The 21,960-nt window shown below is 45.9% G+C and overlaps 2 protein-coding genes across 4 annotated transcripts in view; both read right to left on the minus strand.

Moving 5' to 3' along the window:
- Positions 1–18,766, minus strand: LOC119462087 (SEC14-like protein 2). Of its 3 annotated transcripts, XM_049672542.1 has the most exons (12): positions 18,422–18,570; positions 17,820–17,889; positions 13,932–13,975; positions 12,146–12,208; positions 11,428–11,518; positions 8,261–8,355; positions 7,271–7,349; positions 6,313–6,393; positions 4,972–5,058; positions 4,091–4,200; positions 637–928; positions 1–133 (listed from the first exon to the last, which is right to left on the minus strand). In XM_049672542.1, the coding sequence occupies exons 1-12, from the start codon at positions 18,473–18,475 to the stop codon at positions 42–44; spliced, it is 1,158 nt and encodes a 385-aa protein (XP_049528499.1). In that variant the 5' UTR covers positions 18,476–18,570; the 3' UTR covers positions 1–41. The 3 variants fall into 3 exon arrangements, with proteins under 3 accessions (XP_049528499.1, XP_049528500.1, XP_049528501.1); XM_049672543.1 differs by lacking the exon at positions 4,972–5,058 and having other exon boundaries at positions 18,422–18,766; XM_049672544.1 differs by lacking the exons at positions 4,972–5,058; positions 6,313–6,393 and having other exon boundaries at positions 18,422–18,765.
- A 2,346-nt stretch (positions 18,767–21,112) lies between these two features.
- The window catches only part of LOC119461064 (SEC14-like protein 2), a 28,000-nt gene continuing 27,152 nt past the window's right edge, over positions 21,113–21,960 (minus strand). Inside the window, exon 12 of the mRNA XM_037722241.2 lies at positions 21,113–21,313. Coding sequence (XP_037578169.1) covers positions 21,216–21,313 — 98 coding nt within the window. The 3' untranslated portion in view covers positions 21,113–21,215. The remainder of the gene's footprint in view (positions 21,314–21,960) is intronic.

Raw genomic sequence — 21,960 nt, forward strand, 5'->3', positions numbered from 1 at the left:
TATAGGAAGTCACATATATTTGTTCCGTTGTTTATTGGCCATCAAGGAAACTGCTCTGGGCTGTCTACGTTCACGATGTACGCCAGCGTCTTGTCGTTCAGCCAGCTGTAGGTGTTGTCGAACTCGAGCACATCTGCAAGGTATTCAGAGAGAGAGAGAGAGAAAACGTCAGCGAAACGTAGGCGCTGCAGAAAGCTAAAGTAGAGCTGGGACCTCTAATCAAAGATCAAAATTTCTCGCAAGAAAGACTATTGATAACCCCTACCGGAATTACGAAATTTACTTCTAACCACAACCCTGTTTATCAAAAGTAAATACATGCATTTACACAAACAGTTAACCCGTTACTTGGCACTTCATTATCGTTGCTGTGCGCTGTTTTTTTTCTGATTTAATTCCCAATACATGACTGAAGTTAGTATGGCGAACAGTAAAGGCGACGGGACAAGATATACCCTGTCCCTTGTAATCGCACCTGTTGTCTGCGCCGTCCGCCATATTGAACATAATCTAACTGGGCCAGGTTAGAACTCTCGTGCATGAACTAAATTCCATTCAAAACAGAGTTGTCGCCTTCTGATAACATTGATGAGGCTTTTTTTTTCTGGATGACACTATGTAATCTTTTTTTCATACACGTTCCGGGAGTGTCGCAGTGCCAGGCTCCCTCCTGCGGTACGAGGCTGCATGCTTCAAGGCGTTGCAGGGGGACCAGAGCCTGCCCGCAGCGATCGCGCAGACCGAAGGCCAAGTCACCAGTGGCCGTCTGAAAACGCCAGCTGAGCCGTGCGCCCGCCTCCGCCACGTCAACCGCCAGCTCCCAGCGGTCCCGGCGGCCGATGGTCTGCTGCTGCGCGTCCTTTTCATCGAACACGGAGTCGTATGATGCAGACGTTGCGCCTTCTTCAAACCTGCCTCCGTAGTTCACCTGCGCACGAGCCAACAGCTAAATAGCTATCGAGTACTGCGCATTCTTTTCAACAGGTCCATTGGATTTGACTGCACTTCCTGATGACTATATAGTTCAGAAGTTACTCCTGCTCGCTATTCGTTTCACTAGAGCAAAATTACGTCGTCTGCACGTCGCCATTCGTTTCAGCCGGTGCACGCTTTTTGCGAAAACGAGTTCACGGTATTCCATGCACTTGCGCAAGTATTAGTCGTGCTGGTACGAATGGACGCAAGGGCCATAAAACTGCTCACAAGACCAGCATTCTGGTTGTTAGGCTTAGGCGATGGTGGGTCGACGTGCGAGATCAACATCTGTTCGAGTTGTCAGCAACTGCCCCATTCTGTGAAAGGGGTAAATCAGGGCCAGGCTCAGCTAATTGTTGCAAGGAGCCAACGTCCCACCGTGAGAACGGCATCGACTGCTGCTTTCCCGCGACACCCCGGTATAGCGTAGGGTCGCCTGCCACGTTTTAAGCGCTCCGGCGGGGCAGGCAAGCGACCCTCTGTGGGGCGCACGAGTCTGAACTACGAACACCTCTGTGCAGAGTTGTGCGGAAAGTGCCGAGCAGGTTCTGCACGAGCCCGGTATCGCCACTAAACTGCAGTGAATGTCTAAGCCTTCAGAACACCGCACGCACGCACGCACGCACGCACGCACGCACGCACGCACGCACGCACGCACGCACGCACGCACGCACGCACACGCACACGCACACGCACACGCACACGCACACGCACACGCACACGCACACGCACACGCACGCACACACACACACACACACACACACACACACACACACACACACACACACACACACACACACACACACACACACACACACACACACACACACACACACACACACACAACACACACACACACACACACACACACACACACACACACACACACACACACACACACACACACACACACACACACACACACACACACACGTGATACCTCCGCCAGTGGCGTCATCTCTTGCTGGGCCCGTAGACCAATGTTCTTGTGCTACCACGTCACGTGGTGCCGCGCAGTGCAGCCCCAGGATCGAGGCCTTCTAGGCGGCCTTCACAGAGGTTTTCATAAGATATAAGATTTGCATTAACGGACCATCGTGGGCACCACATCTACCTATTTACCGTCGCACGGATAGCCGACATGAGTCTGCTTGGAAGCACTTCAGACAGAGTGTGCCTTTCGAGCTATTAGAAATTAGAAAAAAAAAAGTGCAGAGAAAAATTTGTTTTGGAGGAAGACACGGAAAATGAAAATAATGCGCGACTGAAGTGCACACATATTCGCACCTCAAACGCGCGGACACAGAATGGAGGAAGAGGGCAACCAAGGTACAGGGTAATTGAAAACGCAAATAGACAACAAGGAGTCATCAAAAATAAAGTGAGAGAAAAAAATACAGTAAAAAAATGCAAGGGATGGAAATAAAGAACCATGCAGAATTACAAGCGCGACAGTTTAAGAGGTTAGAAAGGGAAATCTGTACGATAACACAAAGAGTAGTGTCTTGCCATTTGAGGCCCGAGCTGGTTGCCTGAGGTCAAAAGCATACCGGAGCAAATATTCGCAACAGCATGAGGCAGGTATCTGCAGCAGGAAAATCCGGAGACGACTCAGCACGTCCTAATGGAATTAGTTATTCATCCAGCGAGACCCCATAGGTAACGTTCTCTTTACAGAACCGCTATCCAAAGCGAATAGAAGCATTAACTGGTCAGCGGTCGAGACAGCGCTTTTGGCATTTGGTTCTTTGTCTCGTATCACTGTAAGTCATTGCGCTGCCTACCAGAACAGAAATAACGAAGAGACGTTTAGGGTATTGGCGGAGAAAAGCTGGGAACAGATTGATGGGAATGGTTCCGTTGCAGGAGTAGGTAACTGTACAAGGTAGATACCGTTTTAAGAAAGGGGGAAATATTACGGAGGTGTAGGCAAAATGCCAGACTGAGAAGCATGTATAGCTTACCCCATTAGTTCAAGCAGGGTAGGCAACTGTTTCTAACAACCTCGTTTAAAAGGGATGTCACTGCATTAAATTATGGCGTTTTGCGTGCCAAAACCACGACCTGATTATGAGGCACGCCGTAGTGGGGGACTCCTGAATAATTTAGACCACCTGGTGTTCTTTACAGTTCACCTAAATCTAAGTACACGGGTGTTTTCGCATTTAGCTCCTATAAAAATGTGGCAATTATTCATCATCATCACCTGACAACAACGTCCTCATCAAAATAACGGCGGTGTGCTTTGTTCACAGTTTCTTCACAGCCCTATACGCCCCACACATGCGGTGGCGCTGACCAGATATTTCTTTCTCTGCGGCGCTAACATTGATGATGGAGCCTTTTGTTGCTATTGCTCCAACTCGTAATGTAGTGGTAACCGGGAAAAAAAAAATGTTGCTACGCGACGTCACTCAAGCGCCAATCATCTTGGAGTGTTAATTGGCGTAGGCACGTGCGGAGAATGCATGCGTCTGAGGTTGAATGAATAGAGCATCGGGGTCTCCCTTGTTGAATCCCATGATTTCACACGTAATATTTTTCTTTTATTGAAGAAGCCCGAAACGACGCGTCGACAGGAACCTACATGCCTACGTACCACAAAGTGCCTAGTATGAGTCAAAGAATTCGAATTGCTCGCCATGGTAGCCCAGTGGTTGTGGCGTTGCGCTCTTGAGCTCCAGATATCAGGTTGGATCCCGACCGCGGCGGCCGCGTTTGAGGGCAAAATGCAAACCCCAGGTGGTCAAAATTAATCCGGAGTCTCCCACTGCGGCGTGCCACATTATCGGATCGTGGTTTGGGCACCGAAATTCCAGAAATTAATACTAATTTCTTGTTTGGCATTACAAGTTAAAGAATAAGTGGCGCAAATGCATGATGACGGCTTTACTATAGATGTCACGAGTTTCGTTTACAGGTTAAGCGATGCAGCCGTCAAGGTGGCCTAAGTCGGGCTTTGCCTTCGTGCTTTCGCCAGCCACACAAGCGAGCTCGCGAGACAAAGCTCGTGGAAGTTTTTGAGGATTTACAGAGGTGACCTCGTCGGAACCAACCGAGCCTCCGGTCGTGTTGTATGTTCTAGTCATTCAGACTACAGAATAGAATGACCAACCTTGTGCCTGCACATCGGGTCTCCGTCGGGCCCCACCATGTTTCCACCCCAGTGGGCGGGAAGAATTGCCGCATCCACGATCTCCAGGAGGCGCTCCTTCCAACCGTCTTCTGCGAGGGATGAAGTGATGTACGCAACTTAACAAAGTACAGACACATTCGATGCTTTACAAGTAGAGCACACGAGCAGCCTGCTGCGATATACGCGCCGTCTAGCTTCGATATATAGCACACACAAGTACAGTTGAGCGCAAAAGCTTACGGGCCACAAGATCTCAGAAAACGCTGAATTACCGAGCAGCCTGTACCAGTATAGCTAGTAAAACCGTACACCACAATGTTGTTCTCATATGCTAGTATTCGCGCATGCCAGGCTGTGTTGTGAGGCTGCAGAAATAGTCAGCTTTTTATCATATACCATGGTCCGTAAAATTTTGAGGTCGACTGTTCATGCGCCGTACCACAGAGGTGTAAGGTGGCACGTGTTTATTTTTCGATAGCGGCGGCGCTTAATAAGCGCCTTCGTTTTGACGCGCTTTACACGGCATTGATGGAGTTTGTACACTGCTCGGCTAGACGTTTCGTACTTAAACTCAATTCGGTCCTTTAATACTGATAAGTCAATTCGACGTTTACTACACGTCTTCTTATGTTAATAATTGAATGGTAATTAGGTAGGCTCAGTTAACTGAACCACTAAATAAATATTGTCACTCAACTTATCATTTCCACCGGAATGAAAAGAATGTGCCGCCGAAGATATGCCCTTTTTTATTTCCAATGCACTGTTTTTAAGCATTGAAAAATTTACGGCGAACCATCCTATATAGTAAAGACATGGGGAATCAGGGACCACAGAAAGCGTTCTTCAGCAGTACTTGCCTTTTCCGTAGACTTCAAATTTGTCGGCTGTCCTCTGGCTCATTAGTGTTCGCAAAAATTTCCATAGGATAGGAAAGAAGCTTGGAGCTGCAAGAGCCAGAAAGTCTGTCGGTCAGTGGCAAAGCCGTTTTGTGCAAAGCTTACACACTTTATGAAACGACCGTATGACACGACGACAAAAACACGTGAAACACAGCTTGAATTAGACTAAAAGGGATCGACAGCAATAAATTAAAGCAGGTCTCCTGAAAGTAATCATTTGTTCGTTGAAAATTGAAATAGCTGCTTCTAAGCGGCATCACACCCGGTTCTCGTCATTTCTTGCAGAATCGTCAATGCAGGAAATTTCGGAGAGCTCTGTTCACCGTCACCAGTAAGAAGAATGGCGAACGTGCACGGACTTGCGGCAAGCTAGCCTAATTTCTGCAAGTCAGTAAGTATTGCCTGCAATAGAAACCTGGTGAAACAAAACTGGTCAAACGAATGACTTGCCTAATCCTGAAACTGGTATTAGACATCCTGAGCGAATCGAGTTCTATAGTACCGACGGCTAAAGTGCACGTTGAGCTAAAGCTTTGCACTAAAGCTCTGTGCTCTACTGCGTTAAAGCACAGTCGAGCAGAACACACAGCGCAGCGAGTGGTGGAAGCCAAATGGGAAGTACGCGATAACCATTCGCCGTGTCACCTCCGATCTCTTATAAAGGAGGCAAGAGTGTCCGAGATATGCAAACGCGCAAGTACGCATGCTCTGCGTGTGACTGTACATGTTTGCGATCGAGATCAGAAGCCTAAAAATTCGTAAGCTTCAGCTCGGCATAGCTGAATACATTACACTCACACGAGCGATAACGCTTGGATTGCCATCGTTTCGAATGATGGCTTACTATCCTCGGGCCCGTAGCGGTCTGTGTTGCTGACGCTGTAGTGATAACTGAAAACGCCGTATAGCACCCCTTGACCGGTACGTGGTGACTATACCTCTCATGACACCCTCGTAAGGCTACATAATATAAAATGGTACGTTGTAACTTGGCACAAATAAGCTAACTCATGGAAAGCCCTAAGAATGCGAAGAAAATTTGTTCAACTTTCTTTTATATCGTTCTATAGTCAATAGCGTGGTAAGAGCCAATCTCAAATGTACCCCCCTTCCCCCTTCCCCCGAATAATTTCTGTGTTTTCTTTTTATTTTATTGTTCTGCGGAAGCGCCTATAGGACTATGCTTTGTCTTCATGTGCATCGCAATGGTTGGAAACAACTGGTACGACCTGCTGTTTCAAGGACCGCAGCCACAAATAAAGATAGAAAATGGGGGAAGACAGAGAGCGGGAAACTTACCGTTGATGATAATAAACGTTTCGACGCTCTCGGGATACAGTTCTTCCAGTATGTGTAGAGTATAGCTTGCAGCTTTTAACACTGCATGGACACGCGAAAAAAAAAAAGGGTAGGGGGGGGGGGGGGGGAACGCATCAATCACAAAAGACATTGATCTCGCTAGGTTCAATCACCTGAAACAACAGCAAGCTCGTGGAGCTATACACGCTTACGCCGCGCCTGTTGATGCTGCTTATTGGCTGGGCGGAAATTTAAAGATTTGGCTACTTAAGAGCTGGCTGCATGTCTCGAAACCATACCTATAAAAATAAAACTTCGAAATTAGCAGAAAAAGACGCAGGAGAAAAAGAAAGACAAAGAAGTTCACAATGCGTTGGTTAGTAAATAGATATTAGTGCAACAAACATCAAGAGTGAGAAGTCGGACGGAGAGCAAGAGGGGGCTGTAATATCGTTTTTTTTTTTGTCATGAATTTATTGGCCACTGAGCGTGCAGAGAAAATTGATTGAATAAAACTGTTTCACTCCCTAAAAAGTCACCTTCCGACGAACTAATAGTTTAATATTTCGAAAGTACAACCTGCCACGCAAACGTAGACCAGGAACTAATTTCTGAGCTCTTTGTACTTGTCGTGAAAGCTGCGCGGTGAGAACTTTCCGCCAATGCGGTGACGGAAAACCAGCTCAATTCCGCCAATCTCCAAAGAGAAATGAACATCCAAGAGCTACAGTTCAGGCTTTTGCTTACTTATGGTAGGTCCCTTTCGATAATCCCCGGTGGTAGCGTAGTATTTCGATTTGAGGAATGTGCCAGGATATAACGAGCCTACGAACTGCTGTTGTTGCGTCCCCCGTTCATGCGCACCTCATCCTAGTTTAAGCTTTCATTGCCGCCTACAGTTAATTAGAATCTGCAAACAACTTACTCGAATGTTAATTAGGGTTAGGGTGTTCCTTACCTTGCCAGGAGTATACCTGTCGCAATCTTAACTTGTCCAGGTCAGCCACAAAGTAGTGACTGTGTATTTCTTTGCCCATCTTGAAGAGAGAGGGAGATAAAACAAAAAGAGGAGAGGTGGAGACATGAAAACACAGATTTCGCGCTTTCCAGTGATATAAGCAGGGAACGCAATTACAAGAACTCCGAGGAGATAAAACAAAAAGAGGAGAGGTGGAGACATGAAAACACAGATTTCGCGCTTTCCAGTGATATAAGCAGGGAACGCAATTACAAGAACTCCGTATGTCGCCATGTTATTCACCACTGTAATGACAATATACGACAGGGAAATTCATCATACATCTTCTAGCAGGTAAATAACGCCACGAAAAGGAAAACCCGCATGCTTTCCTCGAAAGCCTAACATTGAAGTTGAAAAAATTTCTTCTAATTCCCTAAGCGAACCAAGGGGCGCCCACAGTGAGGCGCGGAAGTTCGGCTAAGTATGCCACCCACAGGAAACCACAAACGCAGACCGCCTGAAGTAAAATAAAGAGCTTGAATTTGAGGAATCTCCAGTGCTCTATCAACCAGGTGCGTTTGGCTGAGACACACATGGTGGACAAGGTTTCATGAAGTAGAAATCTTGGTTGCACAGCGCATTGCAAAAAGTATCATGTAAACCTTCTATGAGAGCATCCAAAACGTAGAAAACATTACAACCTTGCGGATTTTGCGGAGTCCCCCCCACTACGGCATGCCTCCTAATCAGGTCTTGATATTGGCGCATAGAACCACAAAAAGTAATTTTTAATAGGGTTGTAGAATACTGTCCGGATACTTGGAGGGCCAATAGCCGATTTCACCTATGGGGGGCATAATGTAAAGACTACATTCAAATTCTTTCCCCTTTCATGCTTCGTCAGTGTCCCGTGTACGTTATCACAAAGACCGGCTGGTTTTGCGCGGCGGATAATAAAGGAATAGAATCAACCTAAATCTTAATTACCTTTTTTGAGGAATCCCGTTTTAGATATTCCGCTTGCTCAGTGAGGTAGACGGTGTGACGCCTCATAACGGTGGGTGTCAACGCCTGCAGGAGCGCTGTGGAAGATGCACACGTGACCCAATGAACATAACATTGCAAAACAATAACTTCCGGATCCCACGTGCAGCTGGAATTGGTTTAAAGCGAAGCTCTCATTGGTGTTTGTGAAAAACTTTGTTCGTTGTAGCGATCATTTGCAAGTACTGACTACATCACCCAGTTTGACACATTTTCACTAGGAACCGCCTCCCTCAACGTAAACACGTGGAGCTGCATCATTCACATGCCATGCATGACATAGCATGACGGCATGAATATGACCGGATGACGATGACGCAATGAAAACAAACAAATGGCATTACAACACTGGAAACACTACGGTCATATGAACAAGAACTACATTCCATCGATCCTCATCGACCGTTCCAACGTGCAAAGTTGGTGGGCCCTTCACCATCGAAAATAACACAGCGAAAAGCACTGAACGCACTCGAACATTTTTTCGAAGACACAGGTATCCTTAACGAGTGCTAGAGGCCGCACTGAATGGTACACAATATAACTACAACGTGTTTCCATTATTTGTATTTTTGAGCTCTTGTATGTTATGTGGGGTACTGTTTTGTGTTCTGTGCTGAAACTTAATTTTGATTGTAATATCTCTGTGCGTGCATTATTTCATCAGTGTGTATTCCTCATCTGTTACCTGGTCATCGCAGACTGCATCACGTCCTCGTCATGTGTGTGTGGCCCTGTGGGCATAATAAATAAATAAATAAATAAATAAATAAATAAATAAATAAATAAATAAATAAATAAATAAATAAATAAATAAATAATAAATAAATAAATAAATAAATAAATAAATAAATAAATAAATAAATAAATAAATAAATAAATAAATAGCCTACGACTTGCCTTCGCCTTTTAAGCTATATGTTCGTGTGGGTATATCACTGTGTGCTGTGAATTCTTGGTCCTGGGAAGTTGCCCCCCCCCCCCCCTTCTTTAATTACTACATGTTTAATTACTTACATTGTTGTTTATGCTATGCGAAAAGGCGACCGCATCTTATCATTATAAGGTGACTACATCTCGTTCTTTTATTTTTATTTCGATAGAAAAAGGCGATGGAACGACCACGACGGCATGAGGAAGGAATTCGGACGACGGTATGACAACGACGATGTACGCTGAGCGTTGGAGTTCACGTCCGCGCTTACTTGCGTCACCTGCCACCGCGGGCCGCCTCAATGCGCACTACACCCGGCGACAACTTTCTGTGGCAGCGTAGCCAAAGCTGCGGATCCGAAGCACACATATTCAAGCGAAGCTTGTATACGCTAGCCTGCGCCGCCGATGGACACTAATAAGACTGTGGCTGTCGCGGCGGCTGGCCGGCGCCGGAGCGTGAGTCATTAGGCATAAAACCCCTATAGGGGCTTTAATTAGGCACGGTGCCAGCTTCGTCGGCGCGCGCTCACGCCACGTGCGCAGCCAATCAGAATGTTTCCCTTACGCCGGGGAGGGGAAGGGCAGGAAAGGGATTTTCTGCCCTTTTCGGAAAGTTCAGTTTCGGAAGTTCAGTCTCGGAAAACCGATGGGACGGCCGCGCATTGTGCGTATCCCCGAACAACAGGCAGTGCGACGGGGGATCACCCGTGAAAGCGCGCGTCGTCTACGGGCCGATCCTACGGTACGAGCCGCTGAAGCTGCGGCACTTCGCCAACGCCGAACAGATCACTTGACCTTCCCTTGGTCATGGTTAAGTTCTTCACAAGAAACATAACAGTCAAACAAAAAGTGAACCCAGGACAAGCTTCGCTTACCCCCATTTTCCGGCAGAGAAATGGCCGACGAATTTTTTTTTTTTTACTGCGCATTTGCGTCTAGTCAGCGAATTCAAACAACTGGAAGCTACGTAGCGTAAAAGTAATCGTACGAATTATTGATTTTTATTTTTACGTTCAAGATTTATCTTATAACAAATAAAAAGATTTTAAGAAAACGATTTCCGTTACATGCTTTTCATAGTTTTGGCTTCCTGGTGGCCATGTTTGGTTTTCCTGGTCCTGTAAACCGCCATCGAAACGTCGGCACTATTTGGCATATTAATACAAAATGAGAAGCTCCGCACGTGCCAGCTCGAGCCCGTAGCTTTGGCTGTGCTGTCAAAAACAGCAGTCGCTGGTCGTATATCTAATATTTGGTGGCACCATGTCCGGTAGGGGCCAATCGTCCAAGACCACGACGATGACGGATGACTACTACTACTACTGCTACTACTACTGCTACTACTACTGCTACTACTACTGCTACTACTACTGCTACTACTACTGCTACTACTACTGCTACTCCTACTACTGCTACTACTACTACTACTACTACTACTACTACTACTGCTGCTGCTGCTGCTGCTGCTGCTGCTGCTGCTGCTGCTGCTGCTGCTGCTGCTGCTGCTGCTGCTGCTGCTACTACTACTACTACTACTACTACTACTACTACTACTACTACTACTACTACTACTAGTACTACTACTAGTAGTAGTAGTAGCAGTAGCAGTAGCAGTAGCAGTAGCAATAGCAGTAGCAGTAGCAGTAGCAGTAGCAGCAGCAGCTGCTGCTGCTGCTGCTGCTGCTGCTGCCGCCGCTTCTGATGGATGACGACGCTGCAGTCTTCACTGTCATCGCCTCGAATACGTGGGTCATACTGAAAGAAATGTCGTCATCACGCCATTCTCGTCATACCATTGTCATCACTACTGGCTGCAGTCTTGGACGATTGGCCGGTACCGGGCATAGTGCAAAAAAACAAAGGATGTGGGGCAAATCAAAGCGGATCTTGCCGAATGCGTGCGTCATATTGGAAGTAATGTCATCTTAGTAGCGTCACGCAATGTCCACAAAAGCAGCAGCTGCTGTTGCCGCCGTTGCCGCCTTGGCGGCGGCGAGGCGACGGGAACGTCGAAGGAAGCGGCAAGGAAACCTTCGCTGTAACAAATGAACATTTGCGGGAAAGCAAGTATACCAAGGCTCGCACTGATCATGCATTTCAGACGTAATAAAGCTACACGCAGTTTAGCAGCTGCTTCTACTTTCTGCCATGCGCTGCAAAGAGCGAGTGCTTACCGTGAACATCTAAGCCCACTGGAAATATCCACACAGGCCGACCGTCTTTTCCCGGGTGCAGGAATGCGCCAGGAAAGTTCTCCTTCACAAGCTGTGTCAAGGAAGACACAACAATCGTTACCTCATGGTATCTAAATGTCAGCAGGGCGAAGCGCATGGAACAGCACAAGGAAGCATCAATTTGGTTTAAAATAAACAATCATACGAAAACGCTAAAGCAGTGACTGAAGAGGCAAGTGTGCATTTTTAAGCAATAAATTCCAATAATGAGCTTAGTTATATTATCAGCGCCAAGCTACGTGTTCAATGTATGCGTCTGTGCACGATGCTGTTATACATGTTGCGTTGACCCGTCAAGTGCTATGTATCTCCCCAACCACACGTCCTACATGTCATATTTAGAATATAAAACTCTAAGAGTTCTTGATTGTGCGTGGTGCTACGGCTACACCACGTGAACGAATACAGAAGGTGCAAAAGCAGGAGATTTAGAGCTTCAGATTTCGGTTGACATCGCCTGTCTCCTCATCACATTTGTTCAGTTCGTTTCGGTCAAAGTCCACTTCTTTATTGTTTATTACGCGACAAGAAGCATCGGATGCCAGACCAAGGCACGGAAAGCTTTTTTTTTTTAGATGCCTGCAATTATTTTACATAGTGGAAAAAGCAGCACACACGTACATCTTCGTATAATTTATGGTCAATTGAACGTGCTTACCTCAGGAATCTCATAGCTATGCAGCATGTCGTCCACTCCATTCTCTTTCCTCCACTCGAGATGCTGCCGTTGGAAGAGCCAGTTAAAAGATGTTCAAAATCACTGTGAGAACTCGTGCATCATTCTCTAACGTAATTCGGACCTAATATTTACACTGTGCGAAACATCACAGCATGAACCAGGAGACCAATGCATGAAGCTTTTTGGTTGGCAATTCCTGCTTTCCATTGGATCTTCGCGAATGATATCTCCGAAATCATGACTGACCGACAGCTAGTCTTACGAGCAGTTATAGCGTAATAACTTCTTTTTTGATTGCGAGCCTACGTGACTATACGAGTTATCGTCTAAACCAAACATTTGGCGTACTTATGTCATGGTTTCAAACAAGTAATAGTTTTTAAGCCGCAGTGTAAAATGCTTTTCGTTGCCACAGGCCGCGCGCAATGGTTAGCTAAGGGTGATAAATTCGAATTATATTGTTGTACTTTATGCGCAGCGTAATATAAATATAACGTAAATTATATTACACGGAAATATGTCCCATTATTGCTATTTATATGCCGCTTTTAATAATCCTTTTAAGATTCCTCGTGACATTAAGTATCTCTCTATCACCTCTTTTACGTGACAGAAACAATGTTACCTACAAACTAGCTGTTACCATAAAACATTTCGGGTGAGCGTGTCATTTGAGATCAACAAATATGGTATCACCTTATTCACGGATATATGTATAACATTTCAATTCGGCTAACGATGTAAACACTGACCATATGTCACACGAATATTTGTCACCCGCATGCAAGTAAAGTAATCTTATTTTTTTGATATCACCATACCCGCGGGACTAATGTGACATACGGAATTTTGCAGCTATGTCTAATTCCTTTCCCTGTGATTATTCGCAGCTATCAAGCATACAGCAGGAGTAGGTACTTACTGTGCGCATCTTGTCATCTACTTTGTATTTAATTGATAGTTGGTAGGGACATGATCATACATTCTCTGGTATTATGTAACGCCTTGCCCACTCACACCAGCCAATTTATTTCATTTCCTTACGCCAACGCATGTCAAATGATATATATTAGGTTCGTGTACTTCCCTACCATAGTTCGTCTGTTTTCTTTACGGGTGTGCGAACAGCAGTTTTTTGAGACCGAATCAAATGAAAATCGAAAAGTGTCTTAAGCCAGCCGAATAGGAATTGAACAGTGCCAGGAACGAATCAAATCAAATAGAATATCGAGTATTGTGAATATTTTTCGAACAGTTTACACTCAAGGTTTCCGCACTCAAGGTCTTAATGGCTCTGCTGAAGTTATTAAGGGCTTGTGAATTGTGCGACCGACTTTGAACGTTATAGCGCGTAGGGTCGCATTATTGTGCTAAGTTTTCTTACTTCATATTTTATTTGTTTCTTTATCACCTTTCATTACCTTTAACCCTTTCCCCAGCACAGGGTAGGCAGCCGGTATTTGCACTGGCTAACCTCCTTGTCTTTCTTTGGCTTTCTCTCTCTCAACCTTTATGTCATTGTGAAATTCTCTCTCTACAAAAGCAAGAACTTTTTGGCATGAGATTGAATTTAGCATGGGCTACCGAGCGAGATTTTTCAAAATGTTATGATTTTGCGATTCAACGATTTCAATATTCCCGCACACTTGTTTTCTAGCAATAGTTGGGTTCAGATGGTCGCGCCCGGAAAATGACGGGGATAGCAGACAGACCCCAAGTTGTCAGCGTATTCCATTGTGGCAAGAGGACCGTTAGTGGTACTCACGTGACGGTACATTTTCTCCGCTTTGGTCACGTCGAAGTCCCGCGCTGCATTCCGACCACCACATGCGAGTGACGCGATAGAGTTGAGGCCACTGATCGGTACATCTAAGCTGCACTATTTCTTTGAAAGCAGCCCCCTTAGGCGACCGAGACAAAGAATAGCACGAGACAAAGCACGAGACAAAGAATATACGACACAAGTAAATCTGCTCTGAAGTCAAGCTATTGCATTCCTCTAGGTATTCTGGTGTTCGAACCCCATTTTCAACTTAAGAGTCGAGCGAGCGAGTGCATGAGTGAGAGAGCGAGCGAGCAAATTATTGTACAGGCTGGGTTTACCCATAGCGGAATGATAACTGGCGCTGCTTCGCCCACATGCTTCATGTGATGTTAGTGTGGAAGGTTGTTAGAATAGAACAGTCATGCCCCGAATATATTCTATCAGAAACCGCAGCACTACCCTTTAAGTACATATCATTCGTATATGCCGTGCACTGGAATAATCGTGTATCGCAAAGAAGCACTGTACAATCCTTGCGGATTGCAGGCGTGCTCAAGCACATTTATTCTGGGAATCGTCTGGGAAGGTTCACGGAAGGTGGGCCATATTTTCTACGAAGAGGCAAGACGGGTGACATAGAACTCGGAACACAAATAAGGCACTAGCGTAAACTTCATTCTCTGCTGATCAGACGTTTGTTCAACTGCCTACGTTTCGACAATGTCAAAACTGTGTGACATTGAATTCATCGTTCCCGCTCTAGCCTCTTTGGGTACGGTCTCTTTCCAATGTTCAATTTTCATTTTCTATCGTTGTCCTTTTAATCTTTGTGAAGCAGTTCGGTGTTGCTGGAATGCGTTCACTGCAGCAATGATGGCTTTGACCTAAAGGCCCTACCAATGCTTAAGCAACAACTTGACAAACTCCTACGCCGAATGTTTTCTCGTTATGATGCGATACTCAAATGTACTGGCGCAAGCTCGACCTTAAAGTGCTAACACATTTTTAAGGCTAAGCAAGCACCCCCTTTTCTTTCTATGCATGGAAGTCAATTCTGGGTTTATCGTGCCAAAACCAGAATCTGATTATGAGGCACGCCGTAGTGAGTGACTCTGGCTTAATTTTGATCACCTGGGGTTCTTTAACGTGCACCCAATGCACGGTACGCGGACGTTTTTACATGGCAGCACCAACCAAGGGCGGCCTCCGAGGTCGGGATTTCCTCCCGCCATCTAGTGCTCAGCAGCGCAACCCCTTAGCCATCAGACCACTATGGCGGGTCTCCATGGAAGTGTACAAGTTCTCGGGCAAGTAGGAAGCCTAAAAATTGTTAAGCACCATCAAGGAAGCGGTCAACAGCAGGAACGTTTTAAAAGAAGTCCACCTCTCGATCCGCCTATCCGTATATAATTCCACCTATTCCTTGTTCATCCAACTTTTACCTTACAGTGTGTTTTCACCTGTCGGCCCCCATCTTGACTTCAAAACAAGTTTTGTAATCGCCGAGCATGAAATGAGGTGATAGGGTGATGAGGCGAGCATGTGGCGATTGTGGGGACGCGGAAACAATTGGTTGCGTTCTTTGTCAGTGCCCGCAATACAGTGTGCAGAGACAATCGCTTTCCGTCGTGCTGAACCAGTTGGATGCCCGTTTATCGGAGGAAATAATCCTGCAACATCGACGAGACTCAACACCATCAGAAGGCACTTTCTGAAATCGACTGGCATGTGTGAACGTCTGTGCTCAGAACGCCTTTTCTGTTACCTATACCTGTGTTTGTTTTTTTGTGTTTTTTGCACTCTTTCCAACTCCTATACCCCCCCAGTGTAGGGTAGCAAACCGGAAACTTTCTTCTGGTTAAACTCCCTGCCTTTCCTCTATCGCTCTCTCTCTCTCTCTATCCGTACCGCAGCAGATACTCTCTCCCACTACGTCGACCAGGACTGACAAGCGACATTCCTTCCCTGGCAATCACAATCCCCCAGTTGTCCACGTTGCTGCTGGCTATTTGTGCGTAGCAGGTGGGTTGTTTGTGTGTTTGTGAGTGCGTGCGTACATGTGAATGTGGCTTTTTTTGCATTCTGAAGCAAGTTACCTGGATGGATTACCAACTAGCTCACCTACAAGTTCTTCTAGCTTATATGAAATGAACTTGGACACGCTCAGCCAAAAATGAGACAATTTGTCAACGTCTAACCGGTTACTTGGTATGCAGCTGGGCTGAGAGGACCGCCATTACGAGACTGATTGAGCCACTCTGTCTGCTCCTGAAGTATGTACGGCTGTGCGACGTGCACCTTACTTTTCCTCAATGCTTCTTCGTTTATTGACCGCATACCTTTTTGATTACACACGTGTTTTTGAGACTTGGTGGTTCGTGCTGTAACGAGGAAAATGGGTCTCTGGTTTAATCATGCCTTGAAGCTAGCGAAATCTATAAAAATAAAACAGAAACCGTGTATCGTGGGAGAAGCCCACGATACACGGTGCATGTTTAGATTTCTCTCCTGCCACTGTACAATGTTATCTAACAATGTCTGATTGCGGTTGCTAATTCTTGTTTTCTTTACTTTTACACAATTTTGAAAGACGCGCAGACCCCTGTCAAGCCGGATTGATTTTGGCTTTTTGTTTGTGCCGCCTACATCATGTATTGGATGTGAAATAAATTTGATTTGATTTGATTTGATTTGAAACCAAGCAGTCAGACGAACCAGGCATCCAGAAGGCATAATATTGCTGAAGTTAACGATCCGAAGTTAGAACATTGGATGAGTATTGTGCTTTTATTTTTACACATCATTTTGTCATAGGTAGTTTATAAAATGGCACCCCTTATAGCTCAATGATGTGAGGAGCTGGTCAATACACACGTTTTTTTTTTTTTACTTATTGTCAGCAACTCGTCGCCCTCCTTCAATCGCAGAGTATTTTTGACGATTCAGTCTAATAAAGCGTGGTTCATACCTATGGGTGCTCAAAAGGCAGCTGGGAGACATCACCTAGCTTCAACGTTCATTTCTATGTTTCCTAAGTTAATTCTCTGAATTACACCAATTTTATGCTCTGGTTATCCGCCCTGTCTTTCACCTTTCCTTCGTTTCTCTGTCTCTCCCTAGCCTGCAATTGGTTTCACTCGCCATTTCAAAGGTGAACCGCGCTTTGTGCTCTCAACACAGCTGACGAAGTGTGGTTCTCCTTTTAAAGACAACACCTGATTGAACATCCGACGAATGACGTTCTCCTGCAGAACACGAAGTCATGATTTTAATATTCTGGCCACCACGGCAATATATGTTTTTATGGATTTAGACTAAGGTGGGCGTGCCCGTGAATGTACATACTTCTTCCCTACTGGAGCTTATAAACTTCCCAAACTTCACTACTGTAGTAGAGTAATGTTCATGAAGTTTAAGTGGGCCACTGACTCATCATGCTACTTTAGCATGCTTAAGAAGTTGTCGGTGGCTCTTCTTTTATTTCTTGCAGCTTCTCTCAAAGGTGGCAAGCATAATGATACATATTTCTCATATTATCAACAACCAGTATTTGTCACATTAGGATGGCACTCTCTGCTTAACCCTTCTCTAGCTTGGTGATGTAATGGGGAGTTTTTAAAATATAAACCATTAGTTGAAAGCATAGTGCTGTATTCTTGACTGTGTATTAGTTTCAACGCTGTTGTGCTACGATTTGCTTTTTCGATATGACTCAGCTAGTAAAAGGGAATGTTGTGCTTCAATATGTGACCTGTCGCCTGAGCTCGCGTATATCGCGCTGCCAAAGGAATATCATCATTGTCAACTGCTTCTCCAGAAAGATGTTGGCGCACTTTTCAGCTTACGTTGGTTCAGGCCGGTGCGACCCCTGACAGAACATCAGCTTACCTCTCAGCCAGCGAAGTAGGAATGCGTCTGTGTCCGTGGCCCTCCGCACGTCCTCCACTACATTGCGAAACTGTAAAGCGGGGGAAATATTAAGATCGTCACCTATCTGCAAGCTCCAGGCTTCATCCAAAATTTATACGCATCCCCCACCATCGGGGACCGCTCACCTTTCGCGTGTGGCATCAGCTGCATGCTTTAAAAATCGCACGAATACACGAACCATAATTAAAGTATTCCTGCGCCCACGTCTCTATATGAATATCTCAGTCGCCAAATTCATAAAGTTGAATTGAAGCGGAAACCTCGATTCCCATTATCTCACGCGGGTTTTTTGCAAGAATTTCGCAAACCAAAGGTACACCGTTCCTGCATGTCGCCAGTAGATAGAAAACACACACTAAGCAAGCAATCCCTTCGACTCAAGAATGACTTTCCTCTTTCGACGTTCGTTATAGGTTTAATAAAAGCCCCGGTTACAGTAACACGTGCGGGAAACTTTAGTTTCGCCAGCTGCCGGCGTTTTCACGCGATAGCTGAAAGCTCCATGTTCTTTGCATTCAAATTATTGTCCGCTGAAACGTTCGACGCGATGAAACACTCACCTGATCTAACGCGGCTTGCTGGCGGTCGCTTAAGCTGCCCAGGTACCCGCTCATAGCTCCTCGCAGCTTCTGACGGTGACACTGACTGCACGCTCGTCTCGGCAATCACCTGACTGACAGTCGACACCCTATAGCGCGTCCTTCTCGCTTCGAGGAGAGGGAGCACCTTCTACCGTCTCGGTGACGTCACGGCGCAGTGCTCGTGGGACACGTCGCATGAAACTGCCGGTTGCAGCGCTTTTCGCTAAAATCAGTCGTTTACTGAACTGACGGATGTAATTTCAGAGCGTATCGCAATCGTTATAAATGTCTTGATAGGCGCGAAAACGCTGCCTTCAAAGTTGTTAGTAAAGCGAGCTTCTCAACAAACTCAAGATAGCTAATGTAGCAGTTGAGTGACCTTTGCGGAGCCGCGAGAAGAGCAACCTCTTTTGCCTTGTCTCTGAGTGATCTATTTAGACTGATAAACGTCCATTTACTACCGTCAAATCTTATAAAATGAGCAAGATCATTGTATAAATAAACACGTAGCTGAATAAGCTATTTGCATTCGTAATGCGTCTATACGCTGGAGGGTACGTTTTTTTTTTTTTTTGTTGCATGACTGCTATCCATGGAGGAAGGCATTGTGCCCAGTCCGTTAGAAAATCTCAGGACTGGTTGAGTGACAGCAGAAGTGTGCTTTACTTAGTTTCAAACGAGCATTTCTCAAAGGTATACGAAGTGCTTAAATTTGCGTAGTAGGACAATGAATGAATGAATGAATGAATGAATTGTAGGTGGGCAATCTTTCCTTCTGCCTCAGGAAGGGAACCAATCCTATGCGTTGTATTATGCACAAGTGTTTGGCAAGTTCCATGTCTGGGCTTTTTGCCAGGGAACATCACCGCAAGCTACATATAAGTGCGGTTACACAGTAGCGATGAAACCTATACATCAGGGTAGAATTACGTGTTCTACTTACCATGCCCGATAACACGAGAACGTTCACCTAACCAGCAGAACCAGTCAGATTGAGCGTTGTCTGGTCATGAACTGAAGAAACTGACTGATAAAAAAGCCTCTTCTTTCCAGCAGCTGTGTCGTAACCACCTTGACTTTTTATTGGTCGATTGCACAGTGCTCTCGAGATCAGCATTTGTTTCACCTCAGTCATAGATATGACATTCAGATAGCCGGATAGGTCACGATGCGCTGCGTATTTTCGTTCATTTGTTTACTGGTTCATTCCGAAATTGTTTCCCAAAATGCCCTCAATTATTTAATACCTAAAGGTCGCGCGGCAACTCGATAGAATTTCACAAAGCTGTACTAAAATTTCTCTCAACCTGGGGCTAGACTGTCGTCTGTAAAAAAATGCACATATTTTTTGTGTGATGCGACGTGTTGGGGCGTGTCTTCATCTCTCCTTCTCTCTTTTTTTTTCTCTCCTCTCGAAGCAGGTAGGCGTGGTGTTCTGTTCCTTTCAGGAGACAATCCCCAGCCTCTTCTCTTCCTCCCTGTGTCGTTCTTTATGCATCTATTTAAATAAATAATAGTAATTCATTCAGTGGCAGTGAAGTAGAAAACTTACAATTGGACAGATGTTGGACGTTGCGATCATTGCTGATCGCAAGGCGCTCGGTCATGGAAACGATGCTTGTATGGTGGCACAGTTCAAGGCCTCGTTGTAAATCAATCTAACTAAAAAAAATGTCGCAGTTTCACCCGAAAGGCGAAACATCAGTTGCGATAGCAAATTAGTAGAGAGCTATACGGAATAAGGATGGTAGTTTTATCAGCTGTATAAACTTGGCAGCACCAGCAACGCACAGAACTGCTGTCCACGCCATCGGTGTTTTGCCCTCGTTCGCACCGAACGTGCGCGGCGTTGGTGACTGTTGCCGGTGCTACCAGTGCCTCTGGGGGCGGCTCAGAGGTTTTCGACGAGATCAGAGCGGGTCACTCGTCGAGCAGCGTCGGAAGCCTTGAGCACCTTCTCGCCTCGCAACATTTTTATATAAATATGCATTTGGTGCCGCAGCTAAACGTCGCCTCCTCTCTCTCCCTCCCGTCCCCCCGCGGCCTTTCGCGCGACGGAAGAGGTTGCGTTTGCTCTCCGCCGCCCGTCCGCTTCTCGTGAAAGCGCGCGTCCCTCGCGCGCTTTAACTCGCACATATAGCATACGGCGCGTGGCGACGATTTCATCGCCGTCGGACTTTATACGGAACCTCACGGCGACGTCGACGATGCCGCCGACGGCAGAAGTCCCCTTGGAGTGTCCATATAATTGCTATCGCCATAAAGCAGTTTGTCTTAGACCGTACAGCCTTGAGACGTAAGACTCAGTGAGTGAGTGATGAATTAATCTTTATTTATATTTTGAGCAGGCTAGAAGGCAGCACCAAAGAAAAATTCGTGGCAATGGAGTCTAAAGTTTCTTGCTTTTTTGTGTTAGGGCAGTCTTAGCGCAAGAAAAGTTCCCCAAACTTGCCAGGCGGAGTCCGTGATTCTTTAACAACACAATGTAAGCAGTTTTTATTGACTAACGATTAACTGGACTCGAGCAGGCACTGGCAAATTGATGACCTCACAGGAAGCTGGCTGGTGCGACAACTTCGAGGTGGTGCCAGCGCCACATGTCCTGTATTAATCTATGTCCTGGTGTTCTGATATTTATCTTGTGGTACGATAGCGACATTTTTTTTGCTATTTTGCTATTTCAGAAGCATAATTGACTAGTACGGCCTTGCTTTTCTTCTTCGAGTCCAGTTAACCAGTGCACACAAATATAAACGTCTTTATTTGGTACATCCTAAGGCACATGGCTCTCGTCCGCCGCCTGCACTTTGACGACGTAGGCCAGCTTCTTGTCCGTCAGCCAGCTGTAGGAGTTGTCGAAATCCAGCACGTCTGCACGAGAAACAGAAAGACGACGCCCATTTAAACTACTCCGATATTGCAACACTACTACACATGATAGGTTCACTACTGAGTAACTTACGCAGAAAGAAAACGTGTCAAAAGGCGGCCCTTGAACTATTGCGCCGAGATTCGTGACTTAACTGCGTGATTTGCTCAATCCGTGAGCAGGGTAACGTCGCTGCTCTCCAAGTCTTAAAGCAACAGACCCTCGTTATGGCGAAGTCATCGGGGCAGGCATATACTTCGTTATAAGCGGTATTTCGTTAGAAACTGAGATGCTCTAAAGGAGCCGTAGTACAGGGCGGGACGTGCACTCCATGCAGGGCGGGAGCTCGTAAAACGCGTTCTGAAGCGCGCTCGATAGTGGGGACATGACAGTGGACAAATTATTCTGGCGTCCATGAGCAGCTGTCTCGTCTGTCGGTTGTATACACGTGACAAAGTTAGGCTAAATAAGCTGCCGCCATCAGGGGGAGTGACTTTCGGAGCGGTCTTGGCCTCGCGGGTCGCTTTGAAGAAACGCAAAGGCTGACGGCGTATGCTGCACTCTACGGTACCACGCGGATTTCCCCGCTTCCAACTTCGCACGGCGCCGTTGCTATTCAAATATTGCGGTCAAAAATGCACTGCAGTCG

This window comes from Dermacentor silvarum, chromosome 8 (genome assembly GCF_013339745.2).
Source record: "Dermacentor silvarum isolate Dsil-2018 chromosome 8, BIME_Dsil_1.4, whole genome shotgun sequence".
In the NCBI taxonomy this organism is placed as follows: Eukaryota; Metazoa; Arthropoda; class Arachnida; order Ixodida; family Ixodidae; genus Dermacentor; species Dermacentor silvarum.